This window comes from Planococcus citri, chromosome 2 (genome assembly GCF_950023065.1).
Source record: "Planococcus citri chromosome 2, ihPlaCitr1.1, whole genome shotgun sequence".
NCBI lineage: Eukaryota > Metazoa > Arthropoda > Insecta > Hemiptera > Pseudococcidae > Planococcus > Planococcus citri.
In genome coordinates this window covers 11,747,584-11,771,448 of record NC_088678.1, presented here as the reverse complement: position 1 = coordinate 11,771,448, position 23,865 = coordinate 11,747,584, and the positions used below count along the sequence as shown (strand labels likewise).

The window sequence follows — 23,865 nt, the reverse complement described above, 5'->3', positions numbered from 1 at the left end:
AGTTGTGGCAATAAAAACTTCACCTAGAGTAAAATTAGTAAAAAATATGGAAATCCGACCCTAATGAAATAAGTGAAGGCATTTTTAGGGATCAAATTTTGTGCACGCTAGAAGTTTCAAAAATTTTCCGCATAAATGGGCAGTTTTGAAATATTTTCAAAATATGAGAGGTCACAGAATGATTAAAAATCGCCAGAAAAACGTCAAAATTTTGCTGGAAGCTCCAGATTGGCTTAAAAGTTGTGGGTGAGGTGAATTTTTGGAGCTGGTTGCAATTTTCAGAAATGTTTTAGTTTAGGTACTTTTGCAGTAAAACGTTTGTTATCCAAAAAACCGTTTCATGATTTTGTAAAATATTTTCGAAGTGAACGTTATAAAAAACATTCACTCATTTAGCGTGAGAAGACCGACTTTTCTTCAAATCAAAATCTTTTACGTACAAATTGATTCACTTTTTTTGAAGCATTTGTACAGCAATAAAATTGATCTCTTTACAATCGAATCGAATCATTAACGAACGATTGGCTATTACTAAATAAATTGATTGATTTCTTGGTGAATCATTCGCAAACGGATCAATTAATTCACGATTGATTTGGTTTTTGTGAAACTATTGTATAGGAATTGATCTGTTTTCAAGCGAAGTGAATCGAATCGAATCGAATCAAATCATTCACAACCGATTGGCGATTGAACAAGCCGATTGATTTCCAGGTGAATCACTCGCGAACGAGTTAGTCAATAGTAACTGATTCATTCGCGAACGAATTGATTCGTGTAAGTGACTCGTTCGCGAACGAATTGATTCATTTACTCAATTTTTGATGAATCATTCGCGAACGAATTGATTCATATGAGTGACTCGTTCGTTAACGAATCGATTCATTTGCTAAATTTTTGATGAACCGTTCGCGAACGAATCGATTCGTATAAGTGACTCGTTCGCGAACGAATTGATTCATATGAGTGACTCGTTCGTAAACGAATCGATTCCTTTACTCAATTTTTGATGAATCATTCGCGATCGAATTGATTCATATGAGTGACTCGTTCGTAAACGAATCGATTCTTTTGCTCAATTTTGGATGAATCATTCGCGAACGAATCGATTCGTATAAGTGACTCGTTCGCGAATGAATAGATTCATTTACTCAATTTTTGATGAATCATTCGCGATCGAATTGATTCGTATGAGTGACTCGTTCGTAAACGAATCGATTTTTTTGCTCAATTTTTGATGAATCGTTCGCGAACGAATCGATTCGTATAAGTGACTCGTTCGCGAACGAATTGGTTCGTATAAGTGAATCGTTTGCAAACGAATCGATTCGTATAAGTGACTCGTTCGCGAACGAATTGATTCATATGAGTGACTCGTTCGTAAACGAATCGATTCATTTACTCAATTTTTGATGAACCGTTCGCGAACGAATCAACTCGTATACGTGACTCGTTTTCGAAAGAATAGATTCATTTACTCAATTTTTGATGAATCATTCGCGAACGAATTGATTCATATGAGGTGACTCGTTCGTAAACGAATCGATTCGTATAAGTGACTCGTTCCCGAACGAATTGGTTCGTATAAGTGACTCGTTTGCGAACGAATCGATTCGTATAAGTGACTCGTTCGCGAACGAATCAATTCGTATAAGTGACTCGTTCGCGAACGAATTGATTCATATGAGTGACTCGTTCGTGAACGAATCGATTAATTTACTCAATTTTTGATGAATCATTCGCGAACGAATCGATTCGTATAAGTGACTCGTTTTCGAAAGAATAGATTCATTTACTCAATTTTTGATGAATCATTCGCGAACGAATTGATTCATATGAGTGACTCGTTCGTAAACGAATCGATTCATTTACTCAATTTTCGATGAACCGTTCGCGAACGAATCGATTCGTAGAAGTGACTCGTTTTCGAAATAATAGATTCATTTACTCAATTTTTGATGAATCGTTCGCGAACGAATTGATTCATATGAGTGACTCGTTCGTAAACGAATCGATTCTTTTGCTCAACTTTCGATGAATCGTTCGCGAACGAATTGGTTCGTATAAGTGACTCGTTTGCGAACGAATTGATTCGTATAAGTGACTCGTTCGTAAACGAATCGATTCTTTTGCTCAATTTTTGATGAATCGTTCGCGAACGAATCGATTTATTTACTCATTTTTTGATGAATATCATTCGCAAACAAATTGACCGATTCCTCGATTGAAAAAAAAATTCATAATCTGCAGCTTTGAAAATCCAACGAGGCATAGACCAGAGTCACCTTCAAAAAAATGGGAGGGGAGCAAGTTCTGCTGCTTAGGGACTCTGTATCAAAAAAGTGGGTAATCAAAATTTGAAATCAGCCCTATCAGAAACATAAAAATTAATGACATGTCATGATTTTATTTATTTTTTCAAAATTTAACCAAAATTGGGCGGAAAGGCGTAGAGGATACTGAGATTCTATTTTGGACTTATAAAGTTTATAATGTGTGATTTTAAATTTTTTTATATTCTCACATTATTCAAAACTGAGCAAACAGCTTCTCTCTGAATTCCATCTGCTCCATTGAAACCCCCTTCCTTAACGTCCTTCCCCTCCCATATTTCTCATGGACTGAAATCTTCATGACCAAAATTTTAGCTTTCTTACTTGATTTTTCGATTCACGTAGGTATGGTGAATTTTTAAAAATTCAAAATTGTCCATTTTTAGGAATTCCTGTTACAATAAATTATTTCATTATTAATTTTTTTTTTTAAAAAAAAGAAAGAAAAAACCTACTTTTACCCATCAAAAAAATGTAATTTGTTTACTCCTAAAACTAATGATATTAAACTCTCTCGAACCAAATTTCTTTATCTCAGGTCATTATTCTGAAGCCTCCAGCATGATTTTCAATTTTTCCAAGATTTTTGAATTTCTTCAAAAGGATTGGAAATCAATTTGGGCAACTAAAAACCGAGTTGTAACTTAATTCTAGACTTTTTAATAATAAATTTATTCTATTTAAGACAATTTCCAGGTTGACACCTCCAGTTTTTTCTTAATCAGCGTGAGGAAATTTTACCATTTTGAGCTATTTTGGAGTCTTCGTCATGATTTTTTATTTCTCCAGAATTTCAAACTTTTTTCAGAAAGCGTGGAAATTAATTTTTTTAACCAAAAATTGAATTGTGGATAGTTTTTGATCTGATGTGATTGACGAGTTAATCTACAATGGAGCTAATTTCTATAGATACATAACATTTTTTTTTTTTTAAATAGAAAAAAACAAATCCTCGAAAACCGTAGATTTGAGATTTTTAAAAATTGAAAAAAAATTGAAAAACTAGTTTGGGCAGCTGAAATTTTGCATAGGGGGGCCGGGGGAGGGTTCATAATACCATATTTTATTCAAAAATCGGGGTCCATTCAGAGTGGAAGCAGACGTCTTGAGTGATTCCCAAATCTCAAAAGACACAAAAACCAGAAATGATAAAATAACTCGAAAAAACGCATTGAATAAACCCCTCAGTTCTGTTTCGAACTGCAACCAAACCAACACCTCATTCGAAAAGTTACTCACTCGTTCGTTTCCGAAGGAAAATATAACGAAGAAAAACATTGCGAAAATTCGCTACCATATATTCCGTTCTCCTTTATGTCTCCCAATTGGTGATATTTTCGATACACGACTCGATAAATACGAGCGAGCATCAATACTCGGGTATTTATTCAAGGAAGTATATATAAATTCAATCACCCTACACCATGTCTTAATTAAACATGAAATTTAATCTGTTTTTAAATCGTCGTATTAGTTAGAGGAGAGTGGATGTCTTTCGGGATAAAGTTAAACCATCGAATCGGGTATTATCTGCGAATATTTCGTTGGGGTATAGATTTTGCAGCACTTTACCCCCTCAATTCACCGATGAGAATAAAACTTTATACCAGCAACGAATTAACGCTATTTGTTTGCAAATTGGACGAATGCGAAATTAGATAAACACAGCTGCGGGTGTATTTTTCCGCATGGAACATTGTGCTATTTTGTGGAATTTTGATTAAATTGCGTAATACGAATGAGTATAGTATTAGAGTAGTACATCGTAGAATGATATAAATTATAATAACACGATTTTTTCAAGGTTACGTGGGCCAAAGTGAAAACGGAAATGGTACTGACGATGCATCAATCTGTCATCGCAAAAGATTCGAGAATATCATTATCGTATAATGATCATCGGTCTTGGTATCTGCATATACGAGAAGTCAAAGAAGATGATAGAGGATGGTATATGTGTCAAATCAATACCGAACCTGTAATTAGTCAGTCTGTGTATTTGCAAGTGTTAGGTAAATATACCCAGCTGCAATTGAATATTCCTTAAGTTTATACTCGACTACCTATTAATTTCTTGTGTGATTGGAACTTGGAAGATTAGGTTTTCTATGGTGTATAATTACATTAATTTGCATCTACTTACTTACACAGTGCCACCTAAAATCATCGAAGATGAAACCAGCAGTGATATGGTGGTCAGAGAGTTGAACGATGTTGTTTTACAATGCAAAGCTACCGGTTACCCTGAACCCTATGTTATGTGGAGACGAGGAGATGGAAATGATTTTAATTATAATGGAGAAAAAGGTACGAGTATCTGTCAAATGCTTATGTTCATATTAAATATAGGTACCAAACTTTATCTATGTACTAGTGAATTTTGAAATTGATTGATATGGCTTCCTTTAAATTGCATCTGATTGCAGTGAATGTAGTCGATGGAGAAAAGCTGCATTTCAATAAGATCAGCAGATTGCATATGGGAACGTATTACTGCATTGCTCAAAATGGCATACCCCCTCCATTTAATAAAAAGATTAGTTTAACCGTCCATTGTGAGTATTTTTTATTATAGAAATAAAGGCTGGGTGTGAAATTTTCACCCTGTACTCATATTGTCAATTATTCGTATTTTTTGTCCAGTTCCACCGATTCTTCATGTGCCAAATCAATTAGTTGGAGCCACATTGAGCCAGAAAGTTACCCTGTTGTGTATTTCGGAAGCTTATCCTAAATCAATCAATTACTGGACTAGAGGAACGGGTGAAATGATAATACCAGGTAAGTCTAGGTAGCTAGTTAAAATGCTGTTGATGAAATTTATCCATCAATCTTGAATTGAAAAATAATTAATTTTACATTATTTGTATTTTTAGGTGAAAGGTATGAAATAGCATACAAACACGATATGTACACAACAAACATGATGATGACCATTCATAAAGTTCAACCAGAAGATTATGGCACTTACACTTGTGTTTCGATCAATCCTTTGGGAAACACCGATGGTGTGATTAAACTATATGGTAAATATAATTGGTCATTAGGCATTATTTTGGCTTATGCAAAGACGATACAGATTCTTCATATTTGTTCAGCATCAGGAATGTGAGTTCAAAAATTAACTTTTTAAGGCACTCCTGGAATTTTGCATGAAGCCCCTCGTAAAATGGTATAGAGAGGGTACTCAATCAACACTGATCAAAGTTAAGGTTCTTAATTTTATTTTTGGTCCCTCCAGAGTGATTTGAATTTTCTGGAGAAAATTGAAAAATTGCCGGAGGCTCCAGAATGACCCAAAACTAGTAGTTTTTTATGTGTGGGAGTTTAAATTATATTTTAGGAAAAGGTTTCAAAATCCTCCTTAAAATATGTACTTAGTTTTTTTTTAATTTTTTTTAATTTTCAAAAATTTCGCCAATGATTAAAAAATGAGCTGTAGCTCCTAAAATGTTGGTTTGTGGAGGGGGGGGGGGAGAGACATGCACAAACATAGTACAAAATTTTTTACATGATTTCAATATCAATGAATTTTTTAGGAGCCCAAAAATTTTTTGTCTTTTCAGTAAGATGGGAATAGGTAGGTGCAATAGATAGAAAAGCTTAATGGTACTAAGCTTTCTTCAATTCTTTCGATTTTGGGTCAATTTTAAAATTTTGCATAAAAGAGTAGGTATTATTGGTTTCAAGCTCGACTCCTCCCTCTTCGCGAGTAAAAAAAATTGCTTGAGTAAACGAAGGGCCATCAAAAGGTATAAAGATGTCCTCAGATACTTTTTTTTGAACAAAAAATTGAGACCAACGGCTCCTAATTTTCACTTTTATTTTCCTAAAGATGAACATTTACCATTTTTAGAAAGAACTGGAGCCTCCAGCAAAAGTTTATTTTTCTCCAGCAATTTTAAAACCACCCCTATAAAGGTGTTGTAATCAATTTCGGAAGCTGAAAACGTAATCCCATCACAAGTTCGGTATTCCAAATCAATTAGTGCTGATAAATAAAAATTTGAGGTGACGATTTTTTACAAAAATTTTCAACAAATTCCAGAATTCAAATTTTTGCAATAAATTGCTTAAAATTTCATCTACCCTGTAAAGTCGACCACTCGAATCGATCACCATAGTTTTTAAATCGATCTAGAGCCTCCAGCAAAAGTTGACTTATTTCCAGCAATTTTGAACTGCTCCAGAAAGTGTTGTAGGTAAAGAACTTTGGCAGCTGAAAATGTAATACAATCATAAGTTTGATATTCCAAATCGATTAGTGACGATAAATTGAAAATTTGAGGTGACGATTTGAAAAAAGTATTTTTTTAAAAAAAAGTTTAGAATCTCAATTTTTAAAAAAATTCGAGAATCGGCTATTTTTGCAATAAATTGCTCAAAACTTCATCTACCCTGTAAGGTCGACCACTCGTTTTTAAATCGATCTGGAGCCTCCAGCAAAAGTTGACTTTTCTCCAGCAATTTTAAATTGCTCCAGAAAGTCTTGTAGGTAATAAACTTCGGCAGCTGAAAATGTAATCCTTTCATAAGTTTGATATTCCAAATCAATTGGTGCCGATAAATCGAAAATTTGAGGTGACGAGTTGAAAAAAGTATTTTTTTTAAAGTTGAAAAATCCCAAATTTTCAAAAAAATTCCAGAAGCACCAATTTTTGGAATAAATTGCGTAAGACTTCACCTTTCCTCACAAGTCGACCACTCGAATTGATTTCTAACATTTTTAGATCGATCTGAAGTCTCTAGCAAAAGTTGAACTTTCTCCAGAAATATTTTAAATCACTCCAAAAGGCTTGGTAATCAACTTCAGCAGCTAACATTTAATTACATCGTAAATTCGATATTCCAAATCGATTGGTGTCGATGAATCGAAAATCAGAAATAACGAGTTGAAAAGCGGATTTTTCCACAAGTTAAAAAATCCCAAATTCTATTAAAAAAAAAAAAAAAAAAAAAAAATGTAAATTTATAATACATAAGTATTCTCAAAGCTTCATCTACCTCCAAAAGTTGACTGATTCCCCTCCCCCCCCCCATCATGGCAGACTCAAAAATACTTTTTTACAGCATCAAAAAAATGGTGTGTGGATGGAAATTATCGTTCTATCGTGTTTGGTGCAGCATTGTGAGCGATTTGAAGTTGCTGGAGAAAAGTCAGATTTTGCTGGAGGCTCCAGATCAGTCCAAAAATGGTGGAAATCAGTTTGTGAGAGGTTCAGCTTCAGGAGATTGATGAGGTTTCGAACAATTTGTGGTCAAATTGATGATTTTAGAATTTTTAGAAATTTTGAGATTTTTCAACTTGTGAAAAAATACACTTTTCAACTCGTCAACTCGATTAAAACCAGTAATACTTAATGTAGGTATTCGGAATATAGGACTTCTGATAAAGATAAAATATTCAGCTGTAGAAGTTGACTCTACAACGCTTTTTGGAGTGATTTGAAGTTGCTAGAGAGAGGCCAACTTTTGTTGGAAGCTCTTGTTCGGCTGGAAAATGATGTCAAACGAGTTCCAGATTTTTATCTCTATGTTTGCTCATTTTGTTGACAATTATTACCATCAGGTTATTTCCACCGTTTTCAAAAATCGAAAATTCAACTTCGCAGCTTAAAATTGGTTCATGTCATGAGGTTTGGGTGACATGCTCTTTCAGTGTGCCAAATTTCAGCTTAGTTTATTCAATACTCCTGCAAACAGATTTTATCTAAATTAATTAATATCACTTTTAAAAAGTGAGCAATGAAATTTTGGCAATTGATCAAGAATTCTTAACTTCAATAAAACATGAATGAAATTGAGGTAACTTGGATCGTTTTTTATTCTAGTAGTTGTGCATTGATAAGATTTGATAAAAATTTTCGATTTGTGGTTTGTAAAAACTCGAAAAGTTGAAACGATCCTTTAAAATGTATATAAGTGGGAATGGTTTGGATTCAATTAAGTACCAATTCATCGTCAAAAGACTAAAAAAAGTGAACTTCTGCATCCTTAAGTCACAAACACTGGTTTTAAACTGTGTCTATCACAAACACTGGTCTGTCACTACCACTGGTTCTGCCACTATCATTAGTTATAAACGGTATCAATCTGTCACTACCACTGGTTTTAAACAGCGTATGTCACAAACACTGGTTTTGAGCATTGTCTGTCACAAACACTTGTCTGTCATTACTGTTCTTGAACAGTGTGTGTCACTACCACTGGTTTTACACAGTGTCTATAACTACACACTGTTTAAAACCAGTGTTTGTGACAGACACTGTTTAAAACCAGTGTTTGTGACAGACACTGTTTAAAACCAGTGGTAGCGACAGACACTGTTTAAAACCAGTGTTTGTGACAGACACTGTTTAAAACCAGTGGTAGCGACAGACACTGTTTAAAACCAGTGGTAGTGACAGACACTGTTTAAAACCAGTGTTTGTGACATACACTGATTAAAAGCAGTGGTAGTGACAGACACTGTTTAAAACCAGTGGTAGTGACACACACTGTTCAAAACCAGTATTTGTGACAGACACTGTTTAAAACAAATGTTCGTGACACACACAGCTTAAAACCAGTGTTTGTGACATACACTGATTAAAAGCAGTGGTAGTGACAGACACTGTTTAAAACCAGTGGTAGTGACACACACTGTTCAAAACCAGTATTTGTGACAGACACTGTTTAAAACCAGTGGTAGTGACAGTGACAGACACTGTTTAGAACCAGTGGTAGTGACACACACTGTTTAGAACCAGTGGTAGTGATATACACTGTTTAAAACCAGTGGTAGTGACAGACACTGTTTATAACCAGTGGTTGTGACAGACACTGTTTAAAACCAGTGGTAGTGACAGACACTGTTTAAAACCAGTTGTAGTGACAGACACTGTTTAAAACCAATGGTAGTGACACGTACACTGTTTAAAACCAGTGTTTGTGACATACACTGTTTAAAATCAGTGGGAGTGACAGACACTGTTTAAAACCAGTTGTAGTGACAGACACTGTTTAAAACCAGTGTTTGTGACAGACACTGTTTAAAACCAGTGTTTGTGACAGACACTGTTTAAAACCAGTGGTAGTGACAGACACTGTTTAAAACCAGTGGTAGTGACAGACACAGTTTAAAACCAGTGTTTGTGACATACACTGATTAAAAGCAGTGTTTGTGACATACACTGATTAAAAGCATTGGTAGTGACAGACACTTGAAACCAGTGGTACTGACACACCCTGTTTAAAACCAGTGGTAGTAACAGACACTGTTTAAAACCAGTGGTAGTGACAGACACTGTTTAAAACCAGTGTTTGTGACATACACTGATTAAAAGCAGTGGTAGTGACAGACACTGTTTAAAACCAGTGGTAGTGACAGACACTGTTTAAAACCAGTGGTAGTGACAGACACTGTTTAAAACCAGTGGTAGTGACAGACACTGTTTAAAACCAGTGTTTGTGACAGACACTGTTTAAAACCAGTGGTAGCGACAGACACTGTTTAAAACCAGTGGTAGTGACAGACACTGTTTAAAACCAGTGTTTGTGACATACACTGATTAAAAGCAGTGGTAGTGACAGACACTGTTTGAAACCAGTGGTAGTGACACACACTGTTCAAAACCAGTATTTGTGACAGACACTGTTTAAAACAAGTGTTCGTGACACACACAGCTTAAAACCAGTGGTAGTGACAGACACTGTTTATAACCAGTGGTAGTGACAGACACTGTTCAAAACCAGTGTTTGTGACAGACACTGTTTAAAACCAGTGTTTGTGACAGACACACTTTAAAACCAGTGTTTGTGACATACACTGATTAAAAGCAGTGGTAGTGACAGACACTGTTTAAAAGCAGTGGTAGTGACAGACACTGTTTAAAACCAGTGGTAGTGACAGACACTGTTTAAAACCAGTGGTAGTGACAGACACTGTTTAAAATCAGTGGTAGTGACAGACACTGTTTAAAACCAGTGGTAGTGACAGACACTGTTTATAACCAGTGGTAGTGACAGACACTGTTCAAAACCAGTGTTTGTGACAGACACTGTTTAAAACCAGTGTTTGTGACAGACACACTTTAAAACCAGTGTTTGTGACATACACTGATTAAAAGCAGTGGTAGTGACAGACACTGTTTAAAAGCAGTGGTAGTGACAGACACTGTTTAAAACCAGTGGTAGTGACAGACACTGTTTAAAACCAGTGGTAGTGACAGACACTGTTTAAAACCAGTGGTAGTGACAGACACTGTTTAAAACCAGTGTTTGTGACAGACACTGTTTAAAACCAGTGGTAGCGACAGACACTGTTTAAAACCAGTGGTAGTGACAGACACTGATTAAAAGCAGTGGTAGTGACAGACACTGTTTGAAACCAGTGGTAGTGACACACACTGTTCAAAACCAGTATTTGTGACAGACACTGTTTAAAACAAGTGTTCGTGACACACACAGCTTAAAACCAGTGGTAGTGACAGACACTGTTTATAACCAGTGGTAGTGACAGACACTGTTCAAAACCAGTGTTTGTGACAGACACTGTTTAAAACCAGTGTTTGTGACAGACACACTTTAAAACCAGTGTTTGTGACATACACTGATTAAAAGCAGTGGTAGTGACAGACACTGTTTAAAAGCAGTGGTAGTGACAGACACTGTTTAAAACCAGTGGTAGTGACAGACACTGTTTAAAACCAGTGGTAGTGACAGACACTGTTTAAAACCAGTGGTAGTGACAGACACTGTTTATAACCAGTGGTAGTGACAGACACTGTTCAAAACCAGTGTTTGTGACAGACACTGTTTAAAACCAGTGTTTGTGACAGACACACTTTAAAACCAGTGTTTGTGACATACACTGATTAAAAGCAGTGGTAGTGACAGACACTGTTTAAAACCAGTGTTAGTGACAGACACTGATTAAAAGCAGTGGTAGTGACAGACACTGTTTAAAACCAGTAGTAATGACACACACTGTTCAAAACCAGTATTTGTGGCAGACACTGTTTAAAACCAGTGTTCGTGACACACACAGCTTAAAACCAGTGGTAGTGACAGACACTGTTTATAACCAGTGGTAGTGACAGACACTGTTCAAAACCAGTGTTTGTGACAGACACTGTTTAAAACCAGTGTTTGTGACAGACACACTTTAAAACCAGTGTTTGTGACATACACTGATTAAAAGCAGTGGTAGTGACAGACACTGTTTAAAACCAGTGTTAGTGACAGACACTGATTAAAAGCAGTGGTAGTGACAGACACTGTTTAAAACCAGTAGTAATGACACACACTGTTCAAAACCAGTATTTGTGGCAGACACTGTTTAAAACCAGTGTTTGTGACATACACTGATTAAAAGCAGTGGTAGTGACAGACACTGTTTAAAACCAGTGGTAGTGACAGACACTGTTTATAACCAGTGGTGGTGACAGATACTGTTTAAAACCAGTGGTAGTGACACGTACACTGTTTAAAACCAGTGGTATTGACACACCCTGTTTAAAACCAGTGGTAGTGACAGACACTGTTTAAAATCAGTGGTAGTGACAGACACTGTTTAAAACCAGTGTCTGTGACTTAATATCCCTGCAGTGGATAAAGAGGTAGTTTAATGCTCATTTTTGCAAATTTCAAAATATTCAACTAATAAAGATGAGTTATGTACTTATGTTTTTTTTTTTCGCATAGAAATGATTCATCAATCTGATATTTTTATTTTATAGAGGTAACCAAACCACTAGAAACTGACTGGAAGCTTTCACTATCATCTTCGGATAATATTACTAAAATTACTGAAGGTAAAAAACAAATTTAAAAGATTAGAATTTTAAATGCTTAATTTGTATTTTATAACGTCATGTTTATATGTACCTACTTACAGATCTTTCAAACCAAATAATTTCACTGAACAGTACATCAAGGGCATCAAAATGTGGATTAGATACGATCGCTGCATCTTTACTTTGCATCATTGGCAAATTGTACAAATTATCGAGAAGGTATTTTAAAAATTGAGAATAATTTATTTGAAAAATCATAATTTTTCTATAAAAATATGATGATTTGCAATCAATGTTACCATTTTCTAAATTTAAACCAACATTGATATTTCTAGATAGGTACCTACTCGTAATAGAATCCTATAAATATTAAGTAAATGGAATTTTTTATTTCTTTTTTCTATAAATTTTGTTTTTTTAAAACTAATATTACCTACCTAGAAAAATGTGTTGTTGAGTAGGTATTTGGTTCAGAAAAAATTCTAAACTTTCAAGTGTAAATAAATACCTACCTTATTATGGATATTAAAATTCAAAAAAATAATGGCCAAAATCAAAACATAAAAAACAATATAAAATTTGCATTACATACTACCTATCTATCCTATGATGTAAATATTGTTTATACTGAAATGAGAAATAACATACCCTATGGGCAAAATAAATCGGAGATGCGGCCGTTTTTTCAGAAGCGCCAACAAATTGTGCGGCATCATGGACGAAAACGTCAAAGCGGCAGTTGAATTGAGAAAGCGGGCTCGAAATGTTGCGTCCCTACAACCGTTTTTCAAAAAACCTGCCGTCTTTGCAATTATTGGCCGCAATGCCGAAGATTTGTCTGGTGTTTCTGATAAAGACGTCTGTAGTACCAAATTTCTAGGAAACTCGCCTACGGCCATACATCCGTTCAACTTATCAAATGAAACGATCTGCATGTATATACCCATTGATTTCCAGGAATATGGCTTGTCAGTAGTTATCTACTGATAATGCACACTTCTAACGTGGAGATTTGCGTCTGGTCTCTAGTTTACAAATGATTAGCTTTCGTCAACGGCTTTCTTCGTCCGATTCACTGTTTCAGTTCGTTTGTGTCTGGGTGATGTATTTTGACTGGTATGAGTACATGAGTTCAAGTTTTGTTTAAAGTGCCCTATGATGTGTAGTGAAAAATAGTGTGGTTTTTTTGTTGTTCACGTGTTATTGTATATTGTTCAGGATTTATTTCGCATTATATTTTCGTGTTTTTAGTTCAAAAATTGTTTGCATAGGTACCTAACTCGCGAATTTTCAGTGCAATGTACGAGTGTGGCTGTGTAGTGTGTAGTGCTTGGGTTCGGAGGTTCGGAGTTCGCGTAATATTATATACGTATTATTGTTGTTTTTTTAGTTCGAATTCGAATGTTTTCATAACTCGTGAATTCGCGGTTCAATGTGTTTCTTTGCAGTGGTTGTTCAGTTTTGACCTTTTAAGTGTTCATTTACTGATATTAGGTGATTTTGGGTGACCTGCATAGGTGAGCTGCTCAAGTTACATGTTGTGTGAAGTGTGCACTTTGCTCTCATCACAATGTAGACAAACCTGTCGCAGTTCACCCAAAATTACCTATTGTTTCATCTTGCTTTCAACGCGTTTGTCCGGAGAAATTGAATTATCCGAGATGTGATGTGTGTTGTGTGATAAGAAAGCTTGTGGTGAAGTTAATTTTCATCTTCAACAAGTAAATTTCAAATACTGAGAAGATGAAAATCAAATTCACGCAGCTCTATCACTAAACTCATCACACTTCGAAAAATTCAAATTTCAACGGTCAAACGTATTTGAAAGTGAACGGCAGACTGCGCGTTTGCAGTAAACGCCCGTAAACGGACGACTATCTGGCAGTAAAAATTGCGGGCTGACGGCCGCAAAATTTTGACGCTAAAGCGGCCAGATTAGCGTCAAAATGTTGCGGCCGTCAGCTCACAATTTTTTACTGCCAGATAGTCGTCCGTTTACGGGCGTTTTAAAAAAACGGACTACTAAATGCCCATAGGGTGCCAGATAGTCGTCCGTTTACGGGCGTTTTAAAAAAACGGACTACTAAATGCCCATAGGGTACCTACAATGTAGTTTTTCAAATTGTGAAATAAATTGAAAAAATATTGATGTTTTTATGCAATAGAAAAGTGAATATATTTTCGGACAGCGGGCTTACTTCGTTGAAAATTTTACTCGTTGTTTAAAATCTCAACAAGGGACTTGTTCTGTCCAAAAAAAAATAGTTTTACTTTTTTGAAAAATTACTACAAACGTATCCTGAAATAACCTATAAGATGAAGACGTAAGCACAACGAAGAGTTCAAATAGCCGTTGTGTAAAGTTTGAGTCATAAATCACCTTTAAACGTTGTAGTCATGTCCGAACCAAATGTGTAACTGGGGAAACTTTGCAATTGGTACGATTTATTACGAATTGTGTAGGTATTGATTTCGATATGTAAATATAACCGTTCATTTTTTACAAGTACAAATAAAATTATCTATACAGGACTACAGGTATATCTTTAAAATCATCACCATCGTATGAATTTGATATAAAAACAATGCCAATAATTTAACTTATTCTTGTCATGTATTATAAAAATGAGAATATAGGTATTAAATGGATGGGTGTAAATTTCTTGATAGGTAGGTAAGTTTTTCAAGCAGTTAATGCTGCTTTTTGATATCGACCACCTTTCATTCTGGAAACTGTGTAAAAACTGTACACAACTAATAAACAATATATGAAGAAACCTATTAAGGATACAAAAAAAAAAAAAACACAAATTAATCGTTCAAATATTTAAAAAAAAATAATAATAAAGTTGTAGTTTTACCTAAACTAATTAAAGCGAATAAAAATCCTAGAATGACGAGTGCTAGTGGAGAAAATAATCCTATCATGATGAAGATCACAAAACAGGCAAGAATCCATGAAAGATATGGAAATATATATTTAACATCATTATCCTGAAAGGAAAAGTTTGAAAATATGCAATAAATACCTATCCAGTTTCTGATAATTATAGCATGGGGTCATTGTGTTGAAAATATTTATACAACTTACTTCAAATATACCATACAATGCCATTCCACTAACTGCTATAGTTATCAAACCCAAAGGAAAATTAATCCAGTTGTTGCCTAAAGATATCAAATTAATGCTCTCATCAATAAGTATTGAAATCAGTGTACCATACCTTATTGCCACCTCAAATGAATTTGATCCTCTCACCTATTTCTATCTCTGCTTCAAACATGCCAGGATCTCTGATTTCAGGCACAAGATTAGCAGTCTCACCCAGTACACTCGTCCATGAATCTTGAGTCTCTGATAACGATTTCCAAAACTCAGGAGACGGAGTCCTGCCAGCAATTTTTACTGTGCCTGATGGCAGGAACATCATCAATAGCCCCATTATCTGTTTTATAATCGATTCACATTTCAAATACTTCACGATGAAACGAACGACAAGAATCAAAAATATTAATTTGAAGAGTGTTACTTACCACAGATACCCATAAAATAAAAACGGTGCCATTTTCCAGAGAAAAACATCCCAAAAAACTATTAAATATAGGAATACTCGATGAAACTTTCGCCATTTCTAATTTACTCGTATTAAAATCGATGCATTTTACGACAACACCATTTTAAGTACCTTTGAAATTACTCATTACAATATGGACGAATTAGTAATTGTGTGTAGTCACTTGACCATGGAAGTTGTCGTGATAAGCAAACCCCCTCATAAGTTTTGCAAGTGATGGGAAAATACCCCTTTGCCCCTTTTTCCATGATCATACTTTGAATGACATGTTTCATTCAACTGAACATTTTACAAAGACGTCATATGATGAGGTGTGATTTCACTTTTTTTTTTTATCAATTCTAGGTAGGTAGGTAGGTAGGTAGGTAGGTAGATAAGTAAAACACCCATTGAGTAGAAATTTAAACTCTTCAATTTTCTACTTATTTGATGTGGTTGATCAATTAAATCAATGTAGTGACTTTTGCCATTTCTGTGATTACTACTAAAATAAATATTTTACATCTTCCAAATTTCTCCAATTTTTGATTTTTTTTTCAAAAAAAATATCTAGCTACCTACCAAATGAAGAAGAATCTGATTTTCGTAAAAAAAATTTTCTCATCAAGTCAAGCGAATTACAAAAACAGAAAAATTGTAATTTATTGTATAAAAATATTACAAAATTGACATTCATAGTTTAAAATTTTTGATTTTATACTTCTTTGCCTACCTACAAGTTAGGTCATAAAAATTGTAACGGATAAATGCTTCCATGAAAGTACACACTATAACAATAACTAAAGTACCTAAGAAAGTTTGATTAAAATAGCTGAGCAACTGTTCTCTCTATGTAGATTATACTCGTACTATTTATTTCATGCATACCTCTGATATCACTACAGTTACAGCACGATAATTAATGTAGGACGTTAACTAATAACTATTGTACGTTTTATGATTGTATGTGACACTGACTCGTAAATTATTTCATTATCAGTTTTGGCCGTTTTGGGACCAAAGTAAAAAAAAAAATAGGTTTCGAATGTACAAATAAGTAAGTACGTAAGCAGCTCGTGGACAATGTTGAAGTATCAGCTTTCACATAAAGCGTAGTAGAGGTACATTAAAATATAGGTACATTATAGTAAAAAAAACGCTTCAAGGTTTAAAAAATATATAGAACAGAAAACATGAAAATATGAGAACTTTCTGTGTGAAAAATCAAGCTTGGATTGGACGAACTGATCCTTTCAAGACTCGATAATGACTGAATACCACCAACCAGAAGTAGAAAAATATCACTGCAATTTAAAAAATAAAATACTCGATTATGTACATTCATATTAATTTAGTCTTTCTACTAGGTAGGTATACTTAATTGAGAGAGAAATTATCATCAGTGGTGTGTTAGAGAATCAACCTCTAGAAAAGCATACCAACTGAATACTGAAAACTTCAAAAGAACTGATCTCAGGATAGGTATTCGATGTCAAAAATTAAAAATTTTGTAATTTGAAATAAGAGAAAATTGCCGAGAAAATATAATTTTTTAGAATTTGAGTGTGAGAAAAAAAATGATTCCCTTGAGTAAAATAGGAATTTGTATACTTAATACATCGGCAAAAAAAAAATGAATTTAAATTTTGTGGTGGAATTCAAAGGTATAGATACTAAGTATAAAATTGTATGTTTGCATTTCGTTTCAATGAAGAATTTTTCATCAAAAATTTGAAACCTGATTCCAAAATTAAGATCTCTGATTCTGAAAAGGCTCAAAAATTAATGTTGATGTACCTAACTCGAATTATAATCACACAACTCCAATAATTTTTCAAGGAAAAAATTTTCCTGTTGATAAAATTTCAATTTTGATGTTGAATTGTTTCACCCTTGGAAACTGTCAATTTTTTCAATCTGCTCGAAAATGTTGACAATTAATTGGAGGGAGGGGGAGGGGGTGGTCGATGATAGATTTTAAGGGATGGAAACCATTTCGAGAGATTTACAGCAAAAATTGACAACTTTGTAATTTTTTGGAATTAGAGATTTCCAACTAGCAAAAATGATGTACCTACCTACTTTGGTACCTACTTTCCAACTTATTGTCCCCTTGAATTTTGATTCACCTGTTCTTATCGATTCGGAATATCGAACTTATGAAAGAATTAAAATTTTCAGTTGCCGAATTTGGTTACAATGCCTTCTGAGGCAGTTTAATATTTCTGGGAAAAAGTCAATCTCCTATTTTGAAGGCTCTAGATTGACTCGAAAATTGTAGCAATCGATTCAGAGGCTCTATTTTAGTATAGAACCCAATTTTCATATTTTTAACTCTGTATTTGATTCTTTTCGTGGAGAATTAATCCACCAATAAGATTTTTTCGTCATTTTCAAAAGTTTACCAAAAAATCGAAAATCAACTTTGACTAATCCAAATTTTGTTCGGAGGTCTGAGTGACAATTGTGTTGTTTCTATGAGCCAAATTTCAGCTCAATTGGAGTTGATATCTTCTTTCTGCTTGTCAAAAAATAATTCGAGGATTGAAAATAATTTTGATTAAAATCCGTAGGTAATTGAGTAGGTATCAAAAGTGATATCGACGTAGAATTTGTGATCAAAAAATAATTTTAGAAAATTCACCTCAAAACCAAAGTATTAAGAACTTGTTTTGTTTAAAAATTGAAATTGAAAATTTCATTTTGTAAATTAAAATTGCACCTATAATATTGGGATACATAGCCTATTAAAAAAACAACTGAAAGTTTGGGGCTTTGAGCAAAAAAACTCAAAGAAAAACCACTTGAACTTTCGATGGGAAGCCCCTGAAGTCAAAGCATAATTATTTCGTCAACATGAAAATAAATCCGAGAAAATTTCAGCTTCACCCTATGAGAAATAATAGAAAGGCTTTAAATTAGTTAAATTAATCAAGAGTTTGATGAAAAAAATCAGATGAAAATTTTTTCCCTCAAAATGGTTTTAAAATTTATCCTCTTTCTAAAAAAAATTTTACGAATGTTTGTGAAATATTGACGAGAAAAAGTATAAACTTTAACTCTCTCTTTTATTTGAGTTTATGAACATGTAGAAAAAATTGAAAGCTTTCATTTTTAAAAAAAATAATAATACGTAAAATTACCTATGTTCAGTGATTTATGTACATTTTCCTACTCTAATACTCATTCTTTGAACCTTTTCTAATGTTGAATTAATATTGACGTCAGTGATAAGTTGGCAAGGAAAATTTAAAAAGTTATTTAGGTGGGTACCATACTCAAAACACTGATTACAGAATAACCTTTGATCTAAACCACTTTTCAAACAAAAGATAAGAAACAATATGTACATGTAATTTTGAATCACCTTTGGTTATTCTGTCATAAACACCACCGATTACAGAATTCTCACTATACCTACCTACCGAGCCAAGAAACTCCTTCGAAAACTATTCAAGTAGGTATAATACAAATAAAAAACTTACACAATACGAGCAATTCTCCCAAAATTACACCAATATTGAAATTGGCAATGATGGTGGTTATTGCTTCTTGTAATGCGAATACGCCCTCCCAAACCAAAAAAGGCAGTAAATACGCGTGGAGATCCTGTAAAAAAAAAAAGAAATAGGTAAGTATATATGTTTTATTGTATGTTAGATTGTAGATAGGTAAGTAGGTAAGCTAATTCGCGAATTTTTCTTTTTCATGCTCCGCTTCACCATAAAATTATTGATTTTCACTCAAAAATTGACTTACTTTATACACTCCGTAAAGTCCAATAGCACCAACGACAATGCTTATTACACTAACGATTACTTTCCAGACATTCAGAGCTGTAATTTTTCATTTCAAATAATTATTAAGTAGGTAGGTAAGTATAAATGATTAAACAATAGAAAAGAATTTGGCATAGGTATAGTGTTATGTACATTACATCTGATAAAATTACTTACGAGCTACTGATACACTTGTTGAAGGTGCTGGAGTACTAGTGTTGGTTCCAGCAGGAGTAGTGGAGTTGGTAGGAGATCCTTGTGGTGGTAGTAGAGGAGGAACGATGAGCTGTAATAAACTCGCCGCCTGCGAAACAAAATAAATAAAATATGAAATTAATTAGACATCGAAGCGTTTTCTCATGAGATCAATATTTTTTATATAAAACAGATTTTTGGCCATTTTACCCGACAGTATACTAGGTAGGTACCTAGGTATATAAGTACATAGTATGTAGAAAGAGGAAGAAAATATTAGACAAGATATCTCAGTTCTCAGTTTCGCGCATAAATTTGTATTTTAAAATGCAAATTTACATGGAAACCTGTGAAAAAAGTAGGTTAAACTTATCTTGTTCCCACACCAACACCTGTACCTGAGTTGACAAAAACAATAACGTATAAGATAATTTTTTTAGGTACGAGCTAAAGACATGAACGAACACTGAAATACGTTTGTTTTGAAAATAGGTGCATTTTTTTGGTTTTCGATCCATAAAAGTACGTATGTATACGCATGTACTGAAGTTCTTCTTCACTGAAACCTCAAATTACCTATTTATTAGCCATATTTTTCATAATAAGGAGAGGTTGATACATGTTCTAATCGATTAAAAAAAAATGCTTGGATCTCACTGATTAGAAAAATCTAATGAGAATTCAAAATACATCTCTAGGTTAATTTTTAGGACTTGGATTGCATTTTATCATTTTTCGAAAAATTGAAGAAATAAATTCTTTGGCTCACTTCCCACGAAAAAAAAATTGTATTTGATAAATTGAGATAAGTACAGAATTAGCTTATGGTGGTTTCGAGTGGCTCTGGAGTCTCCATTCTGAAGAAACCCTCAAAACCTCTCATCTCCAAATTTTCAGACACTGAAGGAGTTGATTTTCAATTTTTTGATGGTAAAATTATCTACCTACCAAAACTCTCCTATGCTTTGAGGCTTGAATTCAAAAAGTCGTTTTATGAATCCTCCACTAGGTACGTATAAGCTCCAGCAACTAAATTTTGAGCTGTTTATGGGCGTGTTTGATACCTGATTGAGTAATAACATAATTTGCTGGGTCTGGAGATCTCTTTCAAGTATTAATAGGTAACTGAATTCAGCATCTATAAACTTGGGAGGAAGCAGTTTGCTTTTGCTACCCTTTTGATCAATTTCGAAGCACGAAATCTGTTTCGATTTGTCCAAATTCAAGATTTCTTCCAGCTATTGGGCCAACTTTCAAGCACTGAACTCTATTTTTCGATTTCAAGTAAATTTTAAAAAATTCAAATAAAAGTTGATTTTCAATTTAGAAAAAAAAAAACAAAAAAAAAGTTAAAATTGATGTACATAAAAAACTGAAATTTGACGTAGATAGTTGGGTTTGCTTTTTTTATCACTTGAATCGTTCGATGGTGGCTTTCAGGCTTTAATTCCGATGTTAGCTTCAAAACCTTCCAGAATCTGCATGTATATTGTCGAACTTTGAAAAAATTTTGGAAAGAAAAAAGTGATAGCTGATAAGATATTAATTTGAACTAACAGAAGCACACTTATTCAATCAATAAAGCCCTTTTCGGAATTTCTGGATCTAGAAAATCTAAAAATCCGCTGGAAGCTCTAAAACGAATCAAACCACCATTAATCGATTTGGGAGCTCGAAAATAGGGCATAAATCAAATTCAACTTCAACTTTTTACCTCGATTTGATCAAATTTTAAACTTTTTAACAAAAGTGAGCCAAATGTGAATTTTTGAAAATTCGCCAAAAATTTAAAAATTGAAATCCAGCACTTGAAACTTTGGTTGATTACGTATTTGGACATGGATAGGTATTTATATGTTTTGGGCGTCGGGGGGGGGGGGGGGGGGCTCGTCATTGGTCCAAAATTTCAACTTGAAAGAAACCCGTGTACGAGTGTCAGACCCTTAAAAACTTGGGGAAAAACTCTTGTTAAATTTCTGGCATTGAGTCAGACTTTTAAAAATTTGAGGGAAAGATATCTTGTTGGTTTTCTGACATTATGCCCGACTTGGGAAAAAATCGATGAATTGGAGACAAAAAAATTATCGAATTTTCAAACATGTTTTCCAGATTTCTTGTCAAACTTTTTTTTTTTAAATTTGGAATCCCAAACATTGAGTTTGACATGAGCAGAAAATGATTTAAAATTTTCCTTGGAGATTAGATCTTGCACCTATTTTTTGGATGCTGTTCTGATTTTTGTTTATCCAGACCAAAAAATTACTTTCTGTTTAAAAAATCTCTTAAAAAAATGTAATAGCTGTGAAAATAAATCAAATAATTTTCCAAAGTTGGTATTTCTTTGCTTTTTTTTGAATAAGTAAGTATCTACCTATCGCAAAAAATTTTAAAAATGTGAAATGGAAATATCAACAGGTTGGTAATTTTAATAAAGTTTATCATTTTTGTTTTCATTTCAGAATTTTTTGGAAAGGGGGGAGAGGCTCTGGCCTTCGACTGATATTCACTTACTGATAGGACAGCTCAAACGATAGCAAGGTTTTGACACGAGACATATTTAACCACGAGTGAAAAAATAATTTTAAAAAAATCAAAAAATATACCAAAAATATCAAGTTAAGTAGATGGAAATCTGAGATAAAATACATTCTCAAATTTTTCCCAATTCATTCAAAAGTTTTCACTGATTTTCCAGAATTTTATTCAATTTTCGACGAATTTGATGAATGCTGATCCTCTAATAAAATTCATTAGGTTTACCCCACATACGATTCAAATTGATTGAATGAAAATTATTTTTGTAAATAGTGATAAAATGAAAAAACCTTCATTAAGACAGCTTCAGAGAGAAGAAATTTTGAAGAAAAAAAAGCTCAAAAATTGCATGGAAATCTTTATATTTATTTATTGAAATTTAATCTGTTCCCTGATTAGGAATGTATTTTCATAGATGTTGAGCCTGCTTTCAAAAAATTGCTCATCGTCAGAAAAATCACCAAACACAATCACTGTGTGAGAACTTGCACCACTTTTACGTAATCTTTTGTACGAGGTAAGTGAAAATTAAAGAAATACGATATAAAATCCAACATCTTTTCTTGGAAACAAAATTAAAAAAATCACAATCTACTTACCACAAAAATCCACAATATAATCAAACTTCCGGTTCTCAGGGTGCATCCGCAGCACGAAGAACTCAATTGGGGTATCGAAAAGCCCATTTTAACACCAAAAAATCAACTATCAACACTACTAAAACTACGTACACGCAGAGTAACCTACCTGTTGAACGTACTCGCCACTTCCTGTGAACTGTTTATAAACATAGCGGTGAACATTAGACCAGGCGTATCGACCATACTATCTGGTTCGAGTACGTATTTTTGGGTCCCCCACTCAATGTAGCGGCATTTTTTTGGCGGGAGCAGGTACCTATCTATATAGACAGGGAGTTGTACAGTCGTAATACTACACATAATATAGTATTTATGCGGTTGGTTGGTGTAGAAGAAGCTCTGTTGCCGCATTGATCGACCATCTAACAAGATCTGGAGTCACAAATGTCCGAATGACAGGTACCTTTCATTGAATAAGGTACATACAAATGATGTGGTAATTAGAGTGGTGTGAATTTAAATTAGTCGACGCGTATGACTAATTAGTCTCCATTAATGTATTGTGTACTTGTACAGGTGTAGAATTCTTAATTATTATAAAGGCTACCTCAATGTAAGAGGTGTCTATTTGTAAGACCGACCGACGTGATATGAGATCCAACCCCAACCCTAATAATAGTAGGTATCTACATACAAAGGGTTGCCTCCTGCACACATGTTTTTATACATAGAAGATCTAACGTAACTACAAGTATGGTATGTAGACTAGTAGTGCACCTTGAAATTGAATCCTTTCAGTAACCTGTGCCACACCAACACTCTCAGTTTCATCGTATAGGTATGATCGTATTATTTACACTTTGTACGTATAGTATATACAATGTAGGTAATATAAAACCTTAATCAAAGTACACACCAGGTATTGTTGCCGATGCATTTTCAAACTCAACCTGGCAACACCAAAATAGTTTTTATTTTCATTTAAAACACATCTGTATCATCTTTTGTTCGCTTTATAGGCCATAAAGCTCTTCAACCATGAAGCGATTCAAGGTTATTGATCAGGAAACAGGGGCAGGGTGTAAGTGTGGGTGTTAGCTCTTCATTTACCA

At 34.0% G+C, this 23,865-nt stretch overlaps 3 protein-coding genes across 3 annotated transcripts in view; 1 reads left to right on the top strand and 2 right to left on the bottom strand.

The window, feature by feature from the left end:
- LOC135834671 (lachesin-like) overlaps window positions 1–12,492 on the top strand; it is a 33,433-nt gene extending 20,941 nt beyond the window's left edge. The window contains exons 4-10 of the mRNA XM_065348614.1: window positions 4,138–4,345; window positions 4,485–4,640; window positions 4,760–4,888; window positions 4,977–5,114; window positions 5,210–5,359; window positions 12,053–12,127; window positions 12,211–12,492. Of these exons, the coding sequence (XP_065204686.1) occupies window positions 4,138–4,345; window positions 4,485–4,640; window positions 4,760–4,888; window positions 4,977–5,114; window positions 5,210–5,359; window positions 12,053–12,127; window positions 12,211–12,344 (990 nt within the window). The 3' untranslated portion in view covers window positions 12,345–12,492. The remainder of the gene's footprint in view (window positions 1–4,137; window positions 4,346–4,484; window positions 4,641–4,759; window positions 4,889–4,976; window positions 5,115–5,209; window positions 5,360–12,052; window positions 12,128–12,210) is intronic.
- A 1,863-nt stretch (window positions 12,493–14,355) lies between these two features.
- LOC135834672 (uncharacterized) lies at window positions 14,356–15,876 on the bottom strand. Its single transcript, XM_065348615.1, has 5 exons — window positions 15,644–15,876; window positions 15,369–15,555; window positions 15,201–15,277; window positions 14,971–15,103; window positions 14,356–14,887 (listed from the first exon to the last, which is right to left on the bottom strand). The coding sequence occupies exons 1-5, from the start codon at window positions 15,737–15,739 to the stop codon at window positions 14,793–14,795; spliced, it is 588 nt and encodes a 195-aa protein (XP_065204687.1). The 5' UTR covers window positions 15,740–15,876; the 3' UTR covers window positions 14,356–14,792.
- Window positions 15,877–16,301: 425 nt separating this feature from the next.
- On the bottom strand, window positions 16,302–22,994 carry LOC135834670 (uncharacterized). Its single transcript, XM_065348613.1, has 5 exons — window positions 22,772–22,994; window positions 19,620–19,746; window positions 19,423–19,499; window positions 19,149–19,272; window positions 16,302–16,967 (listed from the first exon to the last, which is right to left on the bottom strand). Exons 1-5 carry the CDS (start codon window positions 22,856–22,858, stop codon window positions 16,888–16,890), a joined length of 495 nt encoding a protein of 164 aa, XP_065204685.1. The 5' UTR covers window positions 22,859–22,994; the 3' UTR covers window positions 16,302–16,887.
- Window positions 22,995–23,865: the final 871 nt, after the last annotated feature.